We start from the raw sequence: 25686 nt of genomic DNA on the forward strand, positions 1-25686 counted from the left end.
TTTAGTTGAGGAAAATAAAACTTTACCTTCACCCTAACAAGAAATTGAAATCATTGACAGAGAAACATACCTCAATTGTCCTGTAGAATTTGTATATATCTTCAATGTATTCAAAAACTGCCAATTGGTTTTTAATGTTTCCATCATCAATGCTAGGAAGCACCTGATGGGAATCCCTGAATGCATCCTGAAATACATTCATCAAGATTATTAATCATTTTCAGCCGACTTACATCATAAATAAACACAACACTAACTTGAGGCTATCAAGATAACTAATCATTTTCATCCAACTTACAACATGACTAAAGACAAAGTTATCTTAAGGTTATAAAACTTGCTAGTAATTTGGAGTGGACATGGATACTCTTTGGTTTGTGTATATTTGTTGAACAAGAACAAGAAAAGTATAGGAGAGTGACACAGACCTCACTTTGAGATGTTAGCATTGCAATCTTTGGTTTGTGTATATTTGTTGAACAAGAACAAGAAAAGTATAAGAGAGTGACACAAACCTCACTTTGAGATGTTAGCATTGTAGTCAATGATGGTGCAGTGTGTTTCCTGGCTTTCAGTTGGCTAGGTCTTTCTAATCCCCCTTCTTGTGCACTTGAGTCGATGTTATCATTAATACAAATTATAGCGTCATTGCTGGTGGTGAAACTGTCATCATTGGGTAAGCTGGAAAGGCATAAAAAAGCAACATAGCCATGACATGGATCTGAATACTTCTCATGAACATATCTCAGCTCATTTCTTCCTGCACTTAAGTGGAAGTCAACAATGAAGTTTGCACATTCCCTGGAACAAGTAAATCAAATTTTATTCCTTAACAACGTACAGGGTTAACTAAATGTGCACACACCCCAGACAGTTTGATGTGCACATTTGTCAATCTTTCCCATATGTAGAATTAGATACAATTTCAGACAGGTTGCCAGTAAATTAGTGTTGTAGCAGGTCCACTAGGTTTTGGATATATAATCTACAGATTGCGTAATTCATGGAAATTCCTAAGATATTTAGGAGTAAGTATCCTTTGGAAGGTTAAACTCATTAAAAGCATGGTGCCTTGAGAACTATAAGACTTACTTGAGATCTTCTTTTGAGTAGCGTGTGTGAAGAGCAAGTGTTTTACTCCAACATGGATCCTTCTTCAAACTGCATTGAGCAGTGTAGACAGCAGCAGCAGCAAGGATTGATGGACTGTATTTGATCATTTTGTAATGAAGCAAACACAACTCAACCAAGTAAAATGCTAGATTTTCTATCTGAACCATGCGATAATACATTTAATTTTTAACAGTAAAGGAGAGGATTATTAGGAAATACAATGAAGAAAAGACATTTAAACCAAAATCTCAATTTTCCAGAAGCATTTTGAAAGTCAATTTGATCAATACATCAGAAGATTATTCTGACAATACAAAAGAAACAGTGGAGTTCATCACTTTACCACTCTGTCAGGACCAGCTGCCTTGAGAAACCTGACAAGGAATACATATGGAGTGGGAACGGTAAGATTGAATTCCAATCGATTTAATATTGTATGCTCCTGCCAAGTATCATTATCAATGTATCACTCACACTGAATCTTTAAAATCTATTGTAATTAAATGAAACAGAAAGATATCAGCTAGAGATAATTACCATGGCTACTATCATTTTGGATGTGTATTGGTATCCTGAGATGCAGATCAATTCATTGACCTGTAACCAAATATGAATTGATTCTTCTTATGTCAATATTCAACAGCCAACCAGGTATTCTATCAATTATATCAATTAGATATATGCAAAAGGTTTCCTTACAGTCATGCTTATGGATGTCAGTAAGTCATCCTACCTGAGGAGTGCAGGTATCTTGAAATTTGCAAGCTATAAACATCGCAGCGATACCCACTAATTGTAATTCCCACTTCCTAGCAATATAAATAGAAAGGTATCTATCCATAATGTTTACAGTGAGATAAAATGTTTCTGGCATTAGTTCACATTTGTGATGCACCTGCAAAATTTAATATTTCGAGGTAAAGCCTAAGAAATTGCCCACATAAAGTTCTTCTAGATCCAACATTGGCAGCAAACGAAGTTGGGATAGGAACTAATTTTCACCTGTATAAACCAATCAATCAGGGTTGCCCTCATTGTCTCATTGATTTCATCCTGCCTTTTCATATAATCTAGAGGTACACGGCTCATGTTCTGGACATACGGGACTGCCAATGATTACTAAATGAAAATTAAAAATTTACCTTCACATTCACACAAATCTCCAATCATTGATAGAGAAACATACCTCAATCTTCTGATAGGACTTGTATATGTCTCCAACATATTCCACAACTGCCAATTGGTTTCCGAGGTCTCCATCATCAATGCTAGGGAGAACCTCTTGAGCGTCCTGAAATACCCCCATCAAAATTATTAATCATTTTTATCCAAACTACATAATAGATAAACAAAAATCAATCTTACAACTATAAAACCTCTTAGTAATTGGGCGTGGATGTGGGTACCTTTGGCTGATATATATTTGGATTTGAGCCAGTACATAAAACAAGAAAAGTATCAGAAAACTAATAAACTTAATCAATAAGACAGACCTCACTTCGAGCTGTTAGCACCGCAGTCTGTGACTGTGCTATGGGTTTCATTGCTTTGAGTTGGCTAGATGTTTGTAATCCCCCATCTTGTGCACTTGAGTCTACGCTATCACCGATAGAAACTACATTATCCTTCTTTCTAGCAGTGTCATTCTCAGCCTTCCTTCTGACAATCCGCCTCTGTTTGTTTCCCCGGACTGCCTTTGCCTCTGCTTTGGCTCCTGCCTTAACAACAATATCATCTGCTTGGAATTGCTGGAATCAAAATGGGAAAATTAAAGAGTGAGATTCCATGCTTGGGCTCACAGAAAATAGAGAACAGAATGAGTCCCGTGAAATGAAAACAAAGAGCAACAAATTAAACATGCCCAGAAAAACAGAATACTAGGCAGGAAGATCGAAAAAGCAGGTGGCTGAACACAGAGGTTTTGCCTGGTTGCTAGTTCAATTCCCCAGGAGATTGTCCTTTATAAACGGTAGACCCAGTTCTTTACAAAAAAACAATAATTCAGCTTGCTTAATTGACTCTGATTAAACTTACCTGAGTGCTGGGATTGGCTCCCTTGTTGGCATTGACAACCAAGTTTACTCTAGACCTCCTGAAACAGTAGTCAATCCAATAGTGTAGGACTTGACATTAGAAGCAGAGGCCACCAAATAGAAAGAAACAAAAACCCAGCAGCAGATTGATTCAATTTATACATCTAAAGGATAATAAATAACATAAAACAACATACTCCATCACCACATCTTTGTTGATATTGCATTTGGGGTTCCGAGCTCCCACCACATTGCCAATGTCTCCTAACGCCTTCCTATTATTGTTGCCTTGCTGTGCTTTTTGATTGGGTGCAACCATTGCAAGGCCTGCCATTTTGCGCGCACATGATTTCATGGAAAAACAAACTAAAAAATCAGCTTAAAATGCAGTTTTTCTATGGGTCTTCAAAACATGGGCTTCAACCCTTCATATTCTCTGCATCTAGGCTTGGATTAGCCAGGCAGATATTTCCTATATCAATTACTGACAGCCAAAAACATTAGAAGCAGACCCATCCAACTCTCCGAGTCTCCACCACTTACAAGAGGACAAAAGTTGGAGAAGGTGTTGCAGGAAAAAGAAGCAGACAAAAATAAAGCTAGGGGATCTCAATCCCTGCTAGCAAAATATGGCAACACCTTGGGTTCATAGGAAAATGCATAGGTATGTACTATGTTTTTCCAGTGTATTTTAATTTGCAAGCAATTTGTTAAGGAGTTCAAAATCCTGTGCACTATTAAGCACAGGAAATCAAGAATGAAAGCTAGTTCAACCCATCATCCCAACCCTAACCCAAGGATAGGATGAAGAGTGGCATACAAAAATGTTGTATTGGGTTGTACGAATATAGCCACAGCACTCCCTCTTTTCTTTTAATACATTATTATAAAAAAAATATTGTAATCAAATCTGCAGTAAAATAGAACCATTGTCTATGGTTACAAACCTGGATCCTAAGAAAAGCTGCACTAGGATTGACCCAAAGTCAGATCCATAGGATTGCTACTTTATGTAAAGACATCTTAGCATGACAAACTGATAAAGAAGTTGTTAACCTGCAATAGTAATCATCTAGAATTTGGAATTGGCAAAACCCTGTTAGAAGATGCTTATAGGCAAGATTCATGAAATGTGCATCTATTCTGTTTCTGATTCTTTCCTTCACGTGATAGTAGGATATTCTACTGTGTATTGACTTGATCGCTGCTACTGTTTTCAGCGGAGTACTCTCAGCTGATTATATCAGTTATGAATGAGCTACTCGTGATCCCAAGATCTTTGTGATCATCAACTTATTATCATGTACAAAGCTAGGGATTGCCAACAAATTCTGCATCCTCATCAAAAAGGAAATGAATATGGATTAAGAGCTCATGTAGAAACTCCTTTATGCCAACAAACATTTTTCTCATTAATATATGTCAGCATCTTAGGCTGAAGAGGAAACTTCTCGTATACTTTTCATTTCTAATATGCTATTCCAAGTTCTAGTCAAAGTACTTTCATATTATAGTTTCCATATAATTTCAACACGAAAATGTCAATCTTCCAAAATGACCAACAACTTCTTGATTTTCAATTGTAGATCTTATTAGACACTTCGTGGATATATTTGAATCTAGTGTAGGAACAACCAGAAAATAATTTCAGGCAAACTAAGAGGGATACTCCAAAAAATCATCAGTCAGGCATGAGCTAGTCGTGAAGGAAAATAACAGACAAATATACAAAGACAAGGAAGAAACTGGCTTACATTATTTCCAACAAGAAAAAAATACACCACTGAACAAAAATTACTTTAATAATTGCATTCCCCATGTTGGTGAGAGCTGCAGAAAACTATTTAAATAAAGAGTACAGCAGGAAGCGTAGTGTGAGATTTGCATACAAAAATATTGCCAAAATATGAGGTACCATTTTGTACTCCTGTTTTATTAAACGAAGCACAACACTGTGAAAAGAATTATTTATCAATGCCATACATCCCAGATGAGGGTGTAACTATTTCTTTGTTTATTTTGGTTTATGTGCATTATTTCCCATTTTCCATGATGACAGTAATCAGAAACATATTATGCAACTACGCAACATGATGAATATTGATCCATTCAAAATCTTTTTAAGGTCTACCAAGAAAAAATAATGAATTGCTGAAAACAAGGATAGAACCTTGTAAGAATCATCGCCTTTGGACATGTTGAGGGCCCCGAAATTGGGTCAACAACAAGGGGGATACCCACCCGGTCCGGAACCTGGTTGGCGGCTCCTTGCCCGTTTGGTGTAGCGGGTCCGACTGGGGATAATGGGACCAGCTTCCCAATCTAAAGGATGTGTGTGTGTGTGTAGATTTTGATGATGCTAATTTAGAGGTGATTTTTAAGCTAATTTAATTCTAAACTCCAAACTGACTCTATACTACTGTAATCTAACAAAAATAGCACATCTAATCTATACTAACCCGGGGTAGAATTCTTTCATTATGCGATCTAAAAAGATTTCATACAATAACTGGTAATAAAGATCATTCAGCTATCATAAGAATATAAATCAATTAAGATAAACCATTCTGCATAAGAAGTTAGGCAAAACAGTTGTGAACAGCATATCGCATAATCAGTTATTCATATGTCAAGCACAAACAAATGACTCCACCGTACAAAAGTGCCAAATGGTAACCCATACATTCATACATTAACATATAAACAACTCAGCTGTATATCACTCTAAGATTATGAGCAAAAATTAATCAAGAGATAAAAGTACCATTTATGACTGATTTCACTCACAAACTTCAAGCAATAACGATTTATCTCTACTTACTTCTAACATCTACTAAGAGTACAGAAGTGCAACATCAGTAGCAGACATTAAAATGCAAACATAAATAAATCTTGATCCATCCATTCATCAAAAACCCCCTCCGAGGGTGCAAAAGTGCATGTTCTGAGGACAAGTTTTTTGACAAATTTCCGGACCCTTCTCCAAATTCCATGAGAAGGGTTAAATACTACTAACTAACTAATCTTAATTACACAAATTTAGGGAACGGCTTCAAATGACCGCCCTTTTACTAAAGCAATTTTATTTCTAAAAATTGAATCTAATTTCTAACCGTTTCTGTATCTGCTCCTTAGTGCTGTAAGCAATGTGAGGTCCGCCTGGAAAGAGTCGGTTGGTTTCCTTTTCCTTTTGCTCGAGCGATAAAAGTAGAAATAACAAAAGCTGGCACCTCCTTCTGACAAACTAGAAGATATTTTTGAAAATCTTCCTCTAACTGGGTGTATTTGCTGTGTGTATACTTAGTATAACCCAGATTTCTTTCATACTGATTGTGCTGTTGCTATTCCGGTTTCCGGCCGTGCGAATGACTCAATGAGTTAGGGATTTCGTTGCCTGAACAATCTTGCGTATTGAAAATTGCTTCCGTTCTTTGTTCCAGGCTTTTCTGAAGCATCATCCCTTTTTAGCGTTTTTGCTTTTTGCTTTATCCAATCTGAGCTTCAGGATCTTTTGCAAACATGTTGCTTTTGTGCGCCTTTGACTCTGAGTCTTGGATAGTCTATTTTCATCAGTGTCTGTGGAGTGATACTCTGGAATCCGCGGCTCTGCTGCATGCGACAACCATTTGCGAAGGCATCTCCTCTCTGTTCTTCAAGTATTGGCACTTTCCCCTTTTCCTTAGATGTTTCCTGCATATAGATTTATATTAGTTGCTGCCTTACAGTTTACGCAAAGGAAAAGAGATATGACGAAAATATTGACATGAAAGCTTTAAGTCCTAATGAATGCATAATCATGACACTCATAATGACTTGACTCTTCGAAAAACGCAACACAATCATCTTTGGATACTCAAGCATGCAATCATTAATTTCCCTTACGGCGAGCGCTCGACTTTGGGTTTACAGATCATGCCGAAGAAACTTTGCGATGAGTGGTTTCTGTGATTCATATCGTAGCAATTAATAGTCTCAATCGTCGCAGATCGCAAATCGCCAAATCGCAGTTTGCAAGATCGCAGGTCGCAAATCGCAATATTGCCATTTTCATTTGCTCGTTATGTGCTGCTTATGCGACGTTGCGATATGCATCGTCGCATCTCGGCCATCGGCGATTCCTTAGGTTTTTCTTTTAAGGGCGCTTTCAAAATATGCGATGCGATGAATATCACATCGCTTCATCGCAGTTTACTTACGCGCATAGAAAAACGCTTCACTCTCTCTTTGCGATGCGATATAGCTTTTAGGGAGTTAAATACAAAAATTTTGACAAAAATATTTTTGAGATTTTTTGTTAAGGGTCCCCCTTTGCTTGATATTATTGCTAATACTAAACAAAGAGGGGGGTTTTTGGTGACCACAACAATGGTGATTCACTGTGAAGAACCAGTTATCTCTGCTTTTCTATTGACATTTCCACTTCCGAAACAGAAAATTTTTTCTTATGTCTAAATTTTGTTATGGACAGATAGAGTAGATTACCCCTCATCCTGTCAATGATACTTTGTCTCAACCTTTCTTTTATTCCAATTGTCTGCTTCCTAAGGCTTAGTTCTTGCATTCATACCAGACATTACTCGGTCCTTTTTTAAAGATAAAATAAAGTCTTCTCTGCGTACTGGCTTTAAAATATGCTCATTTGTCGTAGGTAGAGCCTCTGCTGCCCGCAAGCGTCCATAGCCTCGACAGGGTTACCATATTATCCAGCAATGATCCTTTTTCCTGCTTAATGTTATTTACAACATTTCAGAGAAAAATCCTTTTTGACACTTTTTCCTTTTTTATTCTCTAAAGAACAATGTCTTGGTTTGGTGGCCAAATTATGACACAGTCATTCACTTGATTTACACTTTTGCTGAACAAGCTGGCTCGTGATGAGACCCCTTGTATTTTGATTGCAACAATCTTGAGTCGTTGCCCTATTTTGATAGACAGTATTGGCAAAGTCAGCAAGTTATAATATCTGTGATCATGATAAGCCGGCTCGTGATGAGACCTCTTATTCTTTGAGATATAGTGTTTTCTCGGATAGTTTCTTTGAATGCTGCAGTTTCCTTTTGCAGGGAGGAAGTCATTGTTTTTCCTTAAGAAAGCTCTGGACGACAATAATAGAGTTTGAAAACAATAGCTTTACAGAGAATATTTATTTTATTATTGATGATACCTTTCATTGTGCTGACATAAAACAATTTTTTTACCAAAGGTTGCTTTCATGAAAGTCTTTTGAGAGGTTGAAACTAATATCATATTCAGGATAAAGATAACTCTATTTGTCAATAATAAAAATCAGATTTTTCGAAAAGCTTTGCTATTTGTACAAGTGAAATCAAATTCTGATAGGGAGTTAGTGTGCTCTTTCATGAATCCTTTTCAATGATCACTTACAACTAATTTTATTTATAAGAAAGAGAAAAACAAAATAAAAACAAACTAAAACTATCCTACAAAAATAGAAGAATGATCTTCTTATGGAAAATACATTTTAAGAATCTGTCCATTTACAGGCAAAGAATCCCTTCTACCTGCCAAATCCTACAACATAAATGTCGATGGGCCTATGACTTCTACAATCTGAAAAGGACCAAGCCACAGCTTCTGAAATTTTCTATGCTTGCCCTTTTCTTCATGAGCCTTATCCCATTTCAAAACTAAATCTCCCATCTGAAAGTTCTTTCTGGTTATGATGTTTGAGTCAAAAGAGGATTTTATTAGCGCTTGGTGGTGAGCATGGGTTTTCTTAGCTTGTTATCATTGTTCTTCTAGTTTGATTATCTCCATTTGTCTCAATTGCAAAGAGGAAGTAGACACCTCATCGATGTGTTGTACTAAAGACAAAGAGGGAATGACTAAGTGAGTAGGAAGAACCACTTCTTTCCCATAAACTAAATTAAAGGGAGAAGTGTCGATCGAAGCTTTCTTCGTAATTCTGTCTGCCCATAAAGCATTAACCAGCGCTTTGTGCCAATTCTTTTGGTTTTGGTCAACTGTTCTTTTAATAATCCTGATTAGGTTTTTGTTTGTTGATTCAGCCAACCCATTACCTTGCGGATAGTAATTGGCAGAATACTTCAGTTTGAACCCTCTTTTAAGTACAAACTCAGTCATTGCATTTCCAGAAAATTATGATGCATTGTAAAACATTAAGGCCGTTGGCAACCCAAACCTAGTGATGATAAACTGATCTATGAATTCAATAATGTTTTCAGAATTAACTGTCTTGAGAGGAACTGCTTCTACCCATTTAGTAAAATAATTTGTTTCCGTGAGGATATACCTATGCTGCTTAGAAGAGTGAGGAACGATCTCACCTATTATGTCCAAGCCCCATTGGCTGAATGGTTGCTCAATGTTAACCAGCTGTAGTGGCATGGACGATTTCCTTTGTTTCCCTGCAGCAGTCTGGCAGATTTGGCATTTCCTTACGTACTTGTATGAGTCTTTGAACAGCGTGGGCCAATAATATCCTGCACGTAAGATCTTATGTGCAGTAGTCTCTCCAGCGTAGTGTCCACCTGCTGGTCCATCGTGGAGTTCCTGCAAAACCTTTTCGGCTTCAGTTTTCTCAAGACACCTAAGAAGTACAGAATCTTAATTCCTTTTAAACAGAACATCATTTATGAGCTGGTATTGTTTAACTTTCAATCTCAGAGCTCTTTTCTTGGTGTGATCCAGGTGTGATGGAGCATACCCATTCTTAAGATAATAAATGGTGTCTGCATATAATGATTCTGCGCCATTTAGGCTTACCTCATATGTATGTACCTCTTCAGATGAGTTCTCAGGAATTTGCGATGCTCCAGCTAACATCTTGCAGAAGCCTTGACCTCTTACGATGTTTGTTGGTTTGATCTCAAGATCGTATTCTTGTAAAGCGGTAATCCAATTCGCCCTCTTTTCGCCCACGTCCTTCTGTACCAACAAGTTTCTTACCGCTGGAAAGGGTACGACGACTTTGGTATGGGCTTTAAGTAAGAAAGGTCTGAAATATTTGATCGCTTTGAAAACAACATATGTTTATTTCTCCACGTCTGAATAATTGAGCTCAACACCTTGTAAGTTCGAGCTAAAGAATGCGATTGGAGCTTCCGCCTTCTCTTGATTTGCTTGAGTTAAAATCGCGGCATAAGATTTTTCTGAGGCAAAAGTATATAAGATAAAGGGTTCTGAAAAATTTGGGGTAGCTAAAGATGGAGCGTTGATGATAGCTTGTTTGATCAAGTTGAATGCTTCGTGCTCATCTAGGCCCCATTTAAAATTTGAATTCTTTTTTATCATATTTTGTAAAGGAGAAATAATACATGAAAAATCCGCGACAAACCTTTTTACAAAATTGATTTGTCCAAGGAAAGATTGCATGGCCTTCTTGTTATGGGGAATGGATATTTCAGAAATTTCTTTGATTCTGTCAGGTTCAATGTGAATACCAGATTTCGACACTATGAATCCGAGCAATTTCCCTCCACTTAATGTGAAAAAGGATTTCTTTGGGTTAAGTGAAATTCCATACCTTAAGCATCTTTGAAATATTTGTTTCAAATCTTTGAGATGTTCGCTTCGCTTCTTGGAGTACACTGTTATATCATCCAGGTAAATCACTACCGATTTATTGACTAAACCTTTAAACGCGATGTCCATGGCTCTCTGAAAGGTAGCGCCGGCGTTGATCAGACCAAATGGCATCTTCCGATATGCATATGTGACCCATTTGGTTCGAAATGTGGTTTTTAACTGATCATCGGGATGTACCAGTACTTGATTGTATCCTGAAAATCCATCCAGGAAAGACATTAATTCTGAGCCTGCTACTGCCTGTAGTATTTGCTCCATAGGTGGGAGGGGAAAGTTATCTTTCTGACAGGCTTTGTTGAGATTCTGGAAATCAATACAGATCCTGATATCTCCGTTTTTCTTTCTAACGGGCACCATATTGGATACCCATTTGGAGTGTCTGACAGGGAAAATTATTCTGGCTCTCAACAATTTATTTAGCTCAGTCTTTATCTGATTTTCTAAGTTGGGGTGAATTTTTCTGAGCTTCTACTGGACAAGTTTTTCATTGTCAATCATAGGGATAGTGTGTTGAATGATAGAAGTGTTATATGTCTTCAGCTCATCGTAATTCCATGCAAAAACGTTTTTGTATTGTCTCAGAAGACGGATATATGCTGATTTTTCTTCAGGGGCTAGCCGTGGCCTAGATTAACGTTTTGCGGTTTCTGATCGGTTCCTAGGTTCACTATATCATAGTTCATAGTTGAACTGTAGAGTTTAGTGTTGGCATTATGATTCAAGTGTTGTCCTTGATGGCAACTCACTCAGAGGTTGGTACAGGTGATGGCAACTTAATCAGAAGACAGATCCTAGTACAGCATGCCAAAGAAGTTCATACACACAGGTTCATTAAGCCCAAGTGGCGTGTACACGCAGGTTGGCTTCAGCAAAAGCGCGTGTATGTGGAAAAGTACCTTTGGTCCATGGCGGTTAGTCCTTGGAAGTTGTGCCTATGGTTTCGGACCATTGTGTCTCGACGGGCGTGTCGATCCCTAGTTTTGAAGCTGATGGTATTGTGATACTATGGTTTTGGCTCTTGGTATTGAGCAAGGCCTAAGGCTATATAAGGAGAAGAAGATCATTAGGCAAAATCATCTTTTGACAAGGCTTGAATATCTGAAAGAGAAAGAGATCTGATATGCAAGGTCTGGGTTGCTTGATCTGAGCTAAGGAGAAATCACATCGGTTGATGGAAGACTAGATCTAAGGATAAATCGGGATCTAATGGTTTGAAATGAACTATTATGATATGGTTGATTATGCATATTTCTAGATCTGCATACTGTCGCAATATTATGTTCTGGCTCTAACTGATGTCTGGTACAGCTGCAAGTTGAGAAAATTTATTTTTAGATCTGTACGCAGGTTGGCTTAGGTAAAAGCGCGTGTATACGCGGGTTTCGCTCATTGAAGTAGCGTATATCTCTTGAAGCTTGATTTTTGGGTTTGCAGTTGGATCTGACTGTTATTGCAGAGTTCTGTAGACTGCTCTGTGTTCTGGTATCTGGTGATTGACAGGGTTCAGTGGTTCAGTGATTCAAAGTTTGATGATGCTAGTATTGGTTGTTTTATGCTTCAATGATCTGTTGTGAAAGTTGAATGAATTATGGTCTACAGATTGTAATGTTGTGCTTCAGGAATATCCAGTCTGAAAATGTATGAAAGGTGGTACCTGAAAGAAAGAAGATTGTAGGTCAGCACCTACGTACTAGTATCTTAGCTAGTACAAGAGCAAAGGGGGGTTGGAGCTCCCTTCCAAGGAAGTTTGGAGAACGAGAGAAGGTTGTAGCCTTCTGCAGGTTGTAGCATGCGTACTGGTATAGGGCTGCACCAGTACAAAAGGATTGTAAACTGAAGTTTCATATTAAAGAAAGATAGAGACAACTTGCAGCAGGTGGTTTTCACCCACATTGGGTTTCCACCTTATATCTTGGTGTTCATGTGTATGGTTTCTGTGTGATCTGTTCTACTGCATCTGCTTACTCTTAATATGGTGAATAATGTCCTCATGCACTTAACTGAAGATAAACTGACTGAATTATAAGATTTCTAGTTATACGTTGTTTTATTTATTCACAGTTGCGTGTACACGTTGGTTCTCTTAACGAAAGTAGCGTATATGTTTCTAAGCATTGAAAAAGTTTTATAGTTCTGATAATACTGATTCACCCCCCCTCTCAGTATTATTTCCAACAATTGGTATCAGAGCAGGTCCTTCAGAGAAGCTTGATCGCTTGAAGGTAGATCGTTCATCATGAGCAACTACGAGAGAGAAGCATCAATCAGGCCACCCGTTTTCGATGGGACAAACTTCAATTATTGGAAGGTAAGAGTTACTGCATATCTTCAATCTCTTGGTACAGAAGTTTGGGACATTGTAGAAACAGGCTATGCTTTTCCTTCAGCGACTCCTACAGATCCAGCTGAGAAAACGAAGTATGAAACAAATGCAAAAGCAGTCAGTACTCTATTAGGAAGTATATCCCAAACAGAATTCATGAAGGTAATGCACTTCAAATCAGCAAAAGAGATATGGGACAAAATGATCACGAGCTATGAAGGAGATGAACAGGTAAAACAAGCTAAACTTCAAACTCTCAGGATTCAATATGAGACTCTCAAGATGTATAATGATGAAAGTGTGGCTAATTATTTTCTTCGGGTAGATGAGATTGTTAATTGTATGAAAAATTTGGGTGAAGAAATAAAAGAGGCTATAGTAGTTCAAAAGATTCTAAGATCATTATCCCCCAAGTTTGAATCTAAAGTATCTGCAATAGAAGAAAAGGAAAATATTCGTGTTCTCACTATGTCTCAGCTACATGGAATTCTAACTGCTTATGAAATGAGAAAGGGAGGTCCATCAGACAGAAGGGAAGCTTCTTTTAAGGCATCAGGCAAAGAAGATTACTATGAAGCAAGCAATGTTCCAGAGGAAGAGGAAGAAGAATCAAATTTTGTCAGAAATATTCAAAGGGGTTCTGGAAGGTTTAGAGGTAAGCTACCTTTCAAATGCTTTGCTTGTGGAAGAGTAGGTCATTATGCTGCAAAATGTTCTTATAAGGATAAAGGAAAGGAACCTGCTAGATGGAACAAGAAACAAAGTTCAAATAAGAAAAGCTACTACACCCATGAAGATAGTGATGGTTTATCAAACAGTGATGAAGATGAACAAGGTAATAAATATAAGTTGTTAATGGCATTTGAAGATGATGATTATGAGGATGCTGTAGATGTGAATAACCTCTATGATGAAATTACTAGACTCAAGAGATGTATAGAAGAAAAGAATGTGATTATTGATACTCTACAATTTCAAATTGATGAAAAAGAAAAACATCTTGAAAAACTAGAAGGTGAAATTGTTGGTCTCAGAAAAGAAATTGAGAAAACAAAAGCTATTAATCTTAAGTTTGTCAAAGGATCTGAAACTTTGGATAAGATTATCAATGTGCAGCGGTCTCCTCTAAACAAGACAGGTTTGGGTTACAATGGAGAGACCTCTCAAGCATCCACCTCAAAAAGTTATCTTGATGCGGCAAGAAGAAATGAGCAGAAGAACAATGAAGATAATCAGGTAAAGCAGGGACAAAATACAAACAGAAACTATCAAGGGCAATCCATCTTAAGGGTGAACAAAAGCTACAACCAGCCACAGGTAAAATCTTCTCAGTTTGGTTCAAGAATAGATGAAAATAGAAATTACAATCAGTTGGCAGGTAGATTCAATAACCGCAGAAGCTTCTTCAATGGACAATGCTTTTCTTGCCATAATTTTGGTCACAAAGCAGCTCAATGTGTTGCATATAAAACAATCATGACTAGGGAAGCTCAAAAACAAAGAAGTATGACAGGGATGACAAAAAGGACCTATAACAACTTTTCGGTTCTTGAAAATGAAGTCGAATGTTCTATTTGTAATAACTTTGGTCATGAAGACTTTGAATGCAGGAGCAAATTCCGGAAGACAACTCAGAAGGAACAAACCTCAAATGTTAGAACATGGAGAATAAGAGAATCACAACCAGAAAGATGTGGGATAGCCTTTTATGCAGAAGGTCAAGAAAGTCTATGGTACATTGACAGCGGATGCTCGAAGCATATGACAGGGGACAAAGAAAAGCTTGAGTCATATACCACATTAGAAAAAGGGAAGAAAGTTTCTTTTGGGAACGATATCTCTGCAGCCATAAAAGGAAAAGGTGTTGCTCCATTGAAAGAGAAGGTCAAAGCAGGAAATGTGTTATATGTTGATGGATTGAAGCATAATCTTCTAAGTGTCAGTCAGATGTGCGATCAAGGAACTGAGGTAATATTTAGATCGAATGGATGTTGTGTTCGCGATCTTGATACAGGTAAAACAGTGATCAAAGGAAGAAGGACTCCAAATAATCTATATATCTTTGAGGAAGGACAACAATGCTACTTAAGCAAGGATGATGAACATTGGCTATGGCATCGGAGGTTGGGGCATCTAAGCTTTTCACAAATAAGGAAAGCATGCAAATATCAGGCAGTTCGTGGTCTTCCAGATATCAAAATTCCAAACAATACCATATGCAAATCTTGTCAGTTTGGAAAGCAAACCAGAACTAACTTTCCAGAGAAGGAAGGATCAGCTAGCATGCCTCTCGAGCTAGTCCATACAGATGTATGTGGTCCATTTAGGAAGAGGACACCTCGAGGAGAAGAATATCTGATATTATTCATTGATGATTTCTCCAGATTTGTTTGGTTAGGGCTCATGAAGCACAAAGATGAAGCATTCGAAAAATTCAAATCCTTCAAAGCCTTGGTTGAAAATGAATCAGGACACAAAATTAAGTGCCTCAGATCTGATAGAGGTGGGGATTTCACCTCAAATGAATTTTTCGATTTCTGTGACGAACATGGGATAAGAAGAGAATTCTCTACAGCTAGAACTCCTCAGCAAAATGGGGTTGTGGAAAGAATGAACAGAACTATCCAACAAATGGCTCGTGCTATGCTCGATGAATTAGGTACTCCCGCAACCTTCTGGGGTGAAGCTGCACATGCTGCTGTTATTATTCTTAACAAAACAAATGTCCGAGTAAACAGCACTCAAACACCTCATGAGCTCTGGAGTGGTAAGACTCCTTCAGTGAAGCACTTCAAAATCTTTGGAAGCAAATGTTATATCAAGAATACTGATGAGCAACTTGGCAAACTTGAACCAAGAGCAGATGAGGGCATTCTTCTTGGTTATTCTCCACATAGCAAAGCATACAAGTGCTACAATAAAAGACTTGGCAGAATTGTTGACAGCATTGATGTAGTGGTTGACGAGAAGGGATATATTCCTAGGCAAGTTCATCATGAAGACATTGAAGAAGATGAAGGTTACCCCCAAAGGCGGAATGATGAAGAAGAAGAACCTCAGGAAGAACCAGAGGAGCAGACAAGAATAGAAGAGAAGACTCCATCCAGATATGTTCAAAAGAATCATCCAGAATCTCAGATTGTGGGGCAGAAAGAAGCAGGAGTACAAACAAGAAGGACACTTGCAGAAGCTTCAAGCTATTTGGCATTACTCTCCTCCACTGAACCACAAAATGTTAAAGAGGCTTGCAAAGATGAAAGTTGGGTCAAAGCAATGGATGAAGAACTTGAGCATATCGAAAAGAACAACACTTGGGAATTAGTTCCTAGACCAAAAGATAAGAATGTAATAGGAACAAAATGGGTCTTCAAGAACAAATTAAATGAAAATGGAGAAGTAATTAGAAACAAGGCCAGACTTGTTTGTAAAGGGTATGCGCAGCAAGAAGGAATAGATTTTGAAGAGACTTTTGCTCCTGTGGCAAGACTTGAGGCCATCCGAATGTTCCTTGCTCTCTCAAGCTTTCAAAACTTCAAGGTATTTCAAATGGACGTGAAATCAGCCTTTCTGAATGGGGACTTAGAAGAAGAAGTATATATTGAACAGCCAGATGGTTTCATTCTTGGGAATGATCCAAACCTTGTATGCAGACTGAAAAAGGCTCTCTATGGACTCAAACAAGCTCCAAGGGCTTGGTACTATCGGTTGGACAAATATCTTCACCAACAAGGCTTTTCAAAAGGATCAGCAGATAGCAATCTCTATATAAAAGTTGAAAATAATAAATTACTAATTCTTGTTGTTTATGTAGATGATATTATCTTTGGCAGCAATGAAGAGACTATGAGTCAAAATTTTGCCTTGGTTATGCAGAAAGAATTCGAAATGTCACTACTTGGAGAATTGACATACTTTCTTGGATTGCAAATCCAACAAAATGAAGGAGGTATCTTCTTATCTCAAACCAAATACCTCAAGCAGATCTTGAAGAAGTATGGCATGAAAGAGTCAAAGCCTGTATGTACACCCATGGTTACAGGATGCAGCCTCAGTGCAAATGATGGATCAGCAGCGGTTCATCAACCCACTTATAGATCCATGATTGGGAGCTTGCTTTATTTGACAGGTACCCGACCAGATATTACACATGCAGTAGGAATTGTTGGAAGATTTCAAGCCAACCCAAAGGAAACTCATCTTGAGGCAGTCAAAAGAATCTTCAAGTATCTTCAAGGGACACAAAACTATGGCTTATGGTATCCCAGAAATACAGATCTCACTCTTCATGCTTACACAGATGCAGATTGGGCTGGAAGTGTGGATGATAGGAAAAGCACAAGTGGTGGTGATTTCTTCATGGGTTCCAGACTAGTATCTTGGTTCAGCAAGAAACAGAGTTCGATTGCCTTATCTACAGCTAAATCAGAATATGTGGCTGCGGCATCTTGTTGTACACAACTTCTTTGGATGATGCAAACCTTGCAGGACTTTCAAATCACTTGCACTCCACCAGTCTCTATCTTATGTGATAATACAAGTGCAATCAGCATTTCAAAGAATCCAGTCATGCACTCAAAGACCAAGCACATACCAATCAGCTACCATTTTCTTCGGGAGCAAGTGCTAGAGCAGAAGGTCAAGTTGGAGTATGTTCCTTCTAAGGAACAAGTTGCTGATATTCTCACAAAACCACTGCCCAGGGAAACTTTTGAATATCTCAGACAAAAGCTGGGAGTAGTTGATGCTTCATCCTGCTGTTAAATCTTGTCTGTTCTACAGAAAAGTTGGTATACGCAAGTTACGTAAGGGATATCCGCGTATATACGCAGATTTATGGGGGGTAAGTCGCGTGTATGTTGTACACATGTTGCAGAAAGTATATCCACGTACATACGCTGGTCTATGCAGGAGAAATCGCGTATATGGAGTTCTGAACAGCAAGTGCAAACTCTGGTTTAAAAGATCTGAGATGGGTATGTCAGAATTCTTCAGACACAGTTTCAAGGGGTGCAGCAGGCACAGGTTCAGGGGGAGCAGCTTAAAAGTCTCATAAAGAATTGTTGGCATTTCGATGTTTTGGTTATTGGTTTCTCAGAAAGAAATCCTGGTTGCTGATCTAAAAGATGTTTATCAGATGCTGCTGGTGACTTTCATAAGTCTTGGTCTAGATCTGTTGTCTCTATGTCATGCCTCTCTTTTGTGATATTTCTTTTATGGTGTCAAGGTCATGTAATGGCCTATGTTGGTTTCCCCACTATGCCTGGGATGAATGATGTAATATAATTAGTTGTTTCTGATATGTCCCCTCTTGGTAGGGAGGATGGGTGTATGTATTGAGTCTTTCTGAAGGTTCCTTATGGTGTATAAGTCTTGGTTCTTGTTGAAGAACATCTTTTTGCAGATCTGGCCTACTGTCAAGGGGAGCATGAGTCAGCACAGCCAAGCAGAGGTATCAGCATGTCCTCAGGGGGAGCACAGCCCTTTGCCCTTGATGTCAAAGGGGGAGAGTGACTTGGTGTGGTGGTTGCCATCAAGTCCAAAGGGGGAGATTGTTGGCATTATGATTCAAGTGTTGTCCTTGATGGCAACTCACTCAGAGGTTGGTACAGGTGCTCAGAGGTTGGTACAGGTGATGGCAACTTAATCAGAAGACAGATCCTAGTACAGCATGCCAAAGAAGTTCATACACGCAGGTTCATTAAGCCCAAGTGGCATGTACACGCAGGTTGGCTTCAGCAAAAGCGCGTGTATGTGGAAAAGTACCTTTGGTCCATGGCGGTTAGTCCTTGGAAGTTGTGCCTATGGTTTCGGACCATTGTGTCTCGACGGGCGTGTCGATCCCTAGTTTTGAAGCTGATGGTATTGTGATACTATGGTTTTGGCTCTTGGTATTGAGCAAGGCCTAAGGCTATATAAGGAGAATAAGATCATTAGGAAAAATCATCTTTTGACAAGGCTTGAATATCTGAAAGAGAAAGAGATCTGATATGCAAGGTCTGGGTTGCTTGATCTGAGCTAAGGAGAAATCACATCGGTTGATGGAAGACTAGATCTAAGGATAAATCGGGATCTAATGGTTTGAAATGCACTATTATGATATGGTTGATTATGCATATTTCTAGATCTGCATACTGTCGCAATATTATGTTCTGGCTCTAACTGATGTCTGGTACAGCTGCAAGTTGAGAAAATTTATTTTTAGATCTGTACGCAGGTTGGCTTAGGTAAAAGCGCGTGTATACGCGGGTTTCGCTCATTGAAGTAGCGTATATCTCTTGAAGCTTGATTTTTGGGTTTGCAGTTGGATCTGACTGTTATTGCAGAGTTCTGTAGACTGCTCTGTGTTCTGGTATCTGGTGATTGACAGGGTTCAGTGGTTCAGTGATTCAAAGTTTGATGATGCTAGTATTGGTTGTTCTATGCTTCAATGATCTGTTGTGAAAGTTGAATGAATTATGGTCTACAGATTGTAATGTTGTGCTTCAGGAATATCCAGTCTGAAAATGTATGAAAGGTGGTACCTGAAAGAAAGAAGATTGTAGGTCAGCACCTACGTACTAGTATCTTAGCTAGTACAAGAGCAAAGGGGGGTTGGAGCTACCTTCCAAGGAAGTTTGGAGAACGAGAGAAGGTTGTAGCCTTCTGTAGGTTGTAGCCTGCGTACTGTTATAAGGCTGCACCAGTACAAAAGGATTGTAAACTGAAGTTTCATATTAAAGAAAGATAGAGACAACTTGCAGCAGGTGGTTTTCACCCACATTGGGTTTCCACCTTATATCTTGGTGTTCATGTGTATGGTTTCTGTGTGATCTGTTCTACTGCATCTGCTTACTCTTAATATGGTGAATAATGTCCTCATGCACTTAACTGAAGATAAACTGACTGAATTATAAGATTTCTAGTTATACGCTGTTTTCTTTATTCACAGTTGCGTGTACACACTGGTTCTCTTAACGAAAGTAGCGTATATGTTTCTAAGCATTGAAAAAGTTTTATAGTTCTGATAATACTGATTCAACCCCCCTCTCAGTATTATTTCCAACATTTAGAATTGGCAGACCTTTTAAAACGACTTTTCAAATCATATAAATCTTCTAACTTAACCACCGATTTAGGTATAGCATTATCAGTGCTATTTTGTTGAACTTGGTGATCATGATGGTCTTCATCAATTATTTGATTTGAGTAGGATCCTTCAGAAGTGAGGAAATTTAAAATGTCAGGGTCGTCGTTGAATACTCTCCAGTTGGTGATGTTGTCAGGGATGGACGGTTTAAATATTAATTCTATTGAGAACCTATCGGGACTAAAATCTTCGGAGGGAATAAGTCTAGAGGATACGTTAGCTAACAGGTCTGCGCTCGCATTTTGGAGTCTTGGGATTGACGAAATATTGAATGCTATGAAATGTGAAGTCAGATCTTGTACTAAAGATTGATAGTGCTTTAAATGACTTGACAGGCAATGTATGGTGTTACGTACCTGTTTGACGATAATTTCAGAATCTCCAAAGACTTGAAGATACTTAACATTCATCCCGATTGCTTTGTATAGGCCTTGCACCAAGGCTTCATATTCCGCTGTATTGTTTGTGCAATCGAACTCAAGTCTGCATGTAAGCATGGTCTTGTTTCCGTCTGGGCTAATCATAACGCATCCTGCTCCTGCTCCCTCGTTAGATTTAGAGCCATCAAAATATAATTTCCAAAACAAAGATGTATTTACAGAGTTATCTAAAAATTTAAAACACTTTGAATCATCAGTCTGGGAAAAAATTTCAACTTGGGGCAGAACTGAATTTTCTAAGTAAGGTGAGGTGTGAGCATTGAAATTGCTGAGGAAAGAATCTACTGAGTAATTGCCTATGATACTGTTGTTGTATGCTATTGCTTCATTCTCTCCTTCCAATTCAGTCACTATGTATTTTTGGTGCAACTCTCGTTCAACCTTTATTTGATTGGGTTTACTGTTGTAGGGTAACCACATGTGCGACCAGTCAGTTGAGAAATATCCGTGGAGTTTTTCGGACCAATCCCTGCTAAGAATTAAACCATAGAATTCAGGGATATCAGCTACTAGAATGTTGATAACCTGGCATACTTTCGGGTTAGACGACAATCATATGGTCACCTGGTTAAGTTCACCAATCACTTCGACTTGAGATCGATCAAGTTGAACTATGCGCACTGCGGATTTCTGTGGCTAAACATTCAATTTGGCACATATTGATCTGGGTAAAATATTCGTTGAAGCACCAGAATCAACCAAGCAATTGTGCACGTTTTTATTGAAAATTTCATAAGTGAGAAGAAAAGGAGGAGTATGAGATCTTGATCTTCCTCCAATCAAGGCAATGTCGTTTGGATCAATCTCATTGATCATGTTGGTTGGAGGTCTTCCCATGTTGTGGGAAGCTATAGCTGTAGGTAAAGATGTAGTAGGCACGGCATGTAATTCTTTCATCATTATTTTCTGTTGATGTTTCAATTTGCTCAACTCGTAAAGAGTGATATTAGCCCTAGTCTTTTTCATGTCATCGATAATGTTATACTCCATTTCATCCAACATTATCAGTGTTCTTGATGGAGGTGCTTGATCTGATTGGACTGGGCTAAATTGGGTCGCTTTAGCAGTAGTTCTCTTTGTTGTAACCTTATCTTTTGTTGCAGGGCTTGCGCCCTTCTGTTTAGGGGTAGTTTGGGGAGGATCAAGTTGATTTTTGCTTCGTGTGCTAACCGGAAATGCTTCTTGATCCTCTTCTTGTGGGAGGATGAAATCCCACATTCCTTGTAGTTCCACAACTTCTTCATCATCGGTCTGCCCTTCAGTGGTATTCTCTTCTTCTTCTTCTTCTTCTTCAGTTTCGACGTTTGAGACAGCATTGGGTGGTTTCACCTCCATGGGCGGGTTTCTTTTAAAAGATCCGTAGGGCTTTTTTGAAGAAGTTTCTGCTACTTGTTTTCTTATATCAATCATCTCATTGGACATGGCCTTTAACACCTTTTGTAATCCTTCCATATCGAAAGGATCTTTTGTTTGCTTCTTCTTGGTGTCTTCTTTGAAAGATATTTTCTTAGATTTGCGTTCTTCTATTGCAGATCTCTTTTCTAGGGCAACTACGCGCTTTTCTACTGCTAACGCCTCAGTTAAGTTTTCAACTAAGGTCGTCTTGTTTGCCCTATCTACGAAGATAGCCAAGTTTGATGGTAAGGCCGTGATGTACCATTCACATCTTACTTCCTCGCTGGGTTGAGAAGCAGCGGGAATTTTGTTGAGGATCTTGTTGAACCGTAAATTGAAATCTTTAATGGGTTCTCTAGTCTCAGCTTTAAGATTAGATAGGTCATTGATTAATGTCGCTGTAGATCTGTCATCGCCAAACTTGGTGAGGAATTGACTTTGAAAAGTATCCGAACTTGTGATGGACCCGGAAGGTAACGAAAAGTACCATGACCCGGCTGTTCCTTGCATTGTATAAGGAAAAAGCCGAATGACAGCATCCTCGTTGGTAACTCCGTTGATATTAACAGAAAGCATGAAATTATTGATATGCTCTTCGGCTAGCATGCCTGTTTCTGGATTGAATTTGGGTAGCCACGTCTCAGGATGGGCCGGTATTGGGCTCAGGGGTGGAGGCATTAAAACCGCCCCAGGATTGTTCCATGGAGACTGGGCCATCGTTGAGCCGCTAGTTAATGAAAGTGCAGAAGATAATCCCTGATGCTGAGAAGATGAAGATATTGTGATCTTTGATGATTGAAGAGGAAGTGTGGAAGATGGATGAGTGATTTGGGATGAGGATGTGGGTGGTTGACTTCGCGGTGAGGGTGTTGAAATGGACGAAGTAGATGAAAGAGTCTCACGATCAGACTCTGGTGGTGCTTTCCTTGCTCTTTTCCTAGTAGGGAGAGGGAGTTCACTTGGTTGAATACCAAATTTTTCACTCTTCAATCTGGTCAGAGGATGAGCAGGATTGTACTGCGAAGTCACGCTGCTGTTAGATTTATCAGACCTATGAGAAAAAATAGAGAATCCTTGGAGTTTACGAATCAAAGTTTGAATTTCAGGGGGTTCAATAATGAGTTGGTCTGATATATTAAAGTAGGTAGCAACGGTGGATACTCGAGCGACTTCTAACTCCGGGTTTAACCGTAGTGGAGAAGTCGGGGGAGTTGATGAGGGTGATTTACTCTCAGAATGGCATTTAGATTTTGACTTAGTTGCCATTCATAGTTCGTGCCCTCCTTCTAGCACCAAATATGTTGAGGGCCCCGAAATCGGGTCAACAACAAGGGGGATACCCACCCGGTCCGGAACCTGGTTGGCGGCTCCTTGCCCGTTTGGTGTAGCGGGTCCGACTGGGGATAATGTGACCAGCTTCCCAATCTAAAGGATGTGTGTGTGTAGATTTTGATGATGCTAATTTAGAGGTGATTTTTAAGCTAATTTAATTCTAAACTCTAAACTGACTCTACACTACTGTAATCTAACAAAAACAGCACATCTAATCTATACTAACCCGGGGTATAATTCTTTCATTATGCGATCTAAAAAGATTTCATACAATAACTGGTAATAAAGATCATTCAGCTATCATAAGAATATAAATCAATTAAGATAAACCATTCTGCATAAGAAGTTAGGCAAAACAATTGTGAACAACATATCGCATAATCAGTTATTCATATGTCAAGCACAAACAAATGACTCCACCGTACAAAAGTGCCAAATGGTAACCCATACATTCATACATTAACATATAAACAACTCAGTTGTATATCACTCTAAGAATATGAGCAGAAATTAATCAAGAGATAAAAGTACCATTTATGACTGATTTCACTCACAAAATTCAAGCAATAACGATTTATCTCTACTTACTTCTAACATATACTAAGAGTACAGAAGTGCAACATCAGTAGCAGACATTAAAATGCAAACATAAATAAATCTCGATCCATCCATTCATCAAAAACCCCCTCCAAGGGTGCAAAAGTGCATGTTCTGAGGACAAGTTTTTTGACAAATTTCCGGACCCTTCTCCAAATGCCATGAGAAGGGTTAAATACTACTAACTAACTAATCTTAATTACACAAATTTAGGGAACGGCTTCAAATGACCACCCTTTTACTAAAGCAATTTTATTTCTAAAAATTGAATCTAATTTCTAACCGTTTATGTATCTGCTCCTTAGTGCTGTAAGCAATGTGAGGTCCGCCTAGAAAGAGTCGGTTGGTTGTCTTTTCCTTTTGCTCGGGCGATAAAAGTAGAAATAACAAAAGCTGGCACCTCCTTCTGACAAACTAGAATATATTTTTGAAAATCTTCCTCTGACTGGGTGTATTTGTTGTGTGTATACTTAGTATAACCCAGATTTCTTTCAAACTGATTGTGCTGTTGCTATTCCGGTTTCTGGCCGTGCGAATGACTCAATGAGTTAGGGATTTCGTTGCCTGAACAATCTTACGTATTGAAAATTGCTTCCGTTCTTTGTTCCAGGCTTTTCTGAAGCATCATCCCTTTTTAGCATTTTTTCTTTTTGCTTTATCCAATCTGAGCTTCAGGATCTTTTGCAAACATGTTGCTTTTGTGCGCCTTTGACTCTGAGTCTTGGATAGTCTATTTTCATCAGTGTCTGTGGAGTGATACTCTGGAATCCGCGGCTCTGCTGCATGCGACAACCATTTGCGAAGGCATCTCCTCTCTGTTCTTCAAGTATTGGCGCTTTCCCCTTTTCCTTAGATGTTTCCTGCATATAGATTTATATTAGTTTCTGCCTTACAGTTTACGCAAAGGAAAAGAGATATGATGAAAAGATTGACATGAAATCTTTAAGTCCTAATGAATGCATAATCATGACACTCATAATGACTTGACTCTTCGAAAAATGCAACACGATCATCTTTGGATACTCAGGCATGCAATCATTAATTTCCCTTAAGGCGAGCGCTCGACTTTGGGTTTACAGATCATGCCGAAGAAACTTTGCGATGAGTGGTTTCTGTGATTCATATCGCAGCAATTAATAGTCTCAATCGTCGCAGATCGCAAATCGCCAAATCGCAGTTTGCAAGATCGCAGGTCGCAAATCGCAATATCGCCATTTTCATTTGCTCGTTATGTGCTGCTTATGCGACGTTGCGATATGCGACGTCGCATATCGGCCATCGGCGATTCCTTAGGTTTTTCTTTTAAGGGCGCTTTCAAAATATGCGATGCGATGAATATCGCATCGCTTCATCGCAGTTTACTTACGCGCATAGAAAAATGCTTCACTCTCTCTTTGCGATGCGATATAGCTTTTAGGGAGTTAAATACAAAAATTTTGACAAAAATATTTTTGAGATTTTTTATTAAGGGTCCCCCTTTGCTTGATATTATTGCTAATACTAAACAAAGAGGGGGGTTGTTGGTGACCACAACAGGACAAAAGTTATATTTTAAATACATGGAATCTAACTAAAGTTCCACATCTGAATATTGGAATTACAGATGGATATGCGGCAATGATAGCTTCTTTGTAAGGTAAGAAAAATGCAATATGATTAGGGTGAAGAAGAGGATACTCACACGCTGGCATCATCCCTACCAAGAAGTTTAACAAGGGTTTTTTTCTTAAATATAAGAAGGCATAAAATAAATTATTT

At 38.6% G+C, this 25686-nt stretch overlaps 1 protein-coding gene across 1 annotated transcript; it reads right to left on the minus strand.

Annotated features, from left to right (window-relative positions):
- Window positions 1-28: 28 nt before the first annotated feature.
- LOC149199132 (G2/mitotic-specific cyclin-2-like) lies at window positions 29-25642 on the minus strand. The gene is made up of 12 exons (XM_089400472.1): window positions 25610-25642; window positions 3344-3473; window positions 3148-3205; window positions 2607-2861; window positions 2300-2404; window positions 2116-2205; window positions 1847-2008; window positions 1651-1710; window positions 1457-1555; window positions 1093-1271; window positions 516-801; window positions 29-187 (listed from the first exon to the last, which is right to left on the minus strand). Exons 1-12 carry the CDS (start codon window positions 25620-25622, stop codon window positions 29-31), a joined length of 1596 nt encoding a protein of 531 aa, XP_089256598.1. The 5' UTR covers window positions 25623-25642.
- Window positions 25643-25686: the final 44 nt, after the last annotated feature.

The sequence above is a fragment of the Pinus tabuliformis genome, chromosome 2_1 (assembly GCF_031772625.1).
Source record: "Pinus tabuliformis cultivar Carrire ecotype Pingquan chromosome 2_1, CPIR1, whole genome shotgun sequence".
In the NCBI taxonomy this organism is placed as follows: domain Eukaryota; kingdom Viridiplantae; phylum Streptophyta; class Pinopsida; order Pinales; family Pinaceae; genus Pinus; species Pinus tabuliformis.

Coding starts and splice junctions, on each gene's coding strand:
- LOC149199132 (XM_089400472.1), bottom strand. Junction 3,206..3,343: donor AACAAAGATGTGGTGATGGA/GTATGTTGTTTT, acceptor CTACTGTTTCAG/GAGGTCTAGAGTAAACTTGG. Junction 188..515: donor TGCTAACATCTCAAAGTGAG/GTTTGTGTCACT, acceptor AATGTATTTCAG/GATGCATTCAGGGATTCCCA.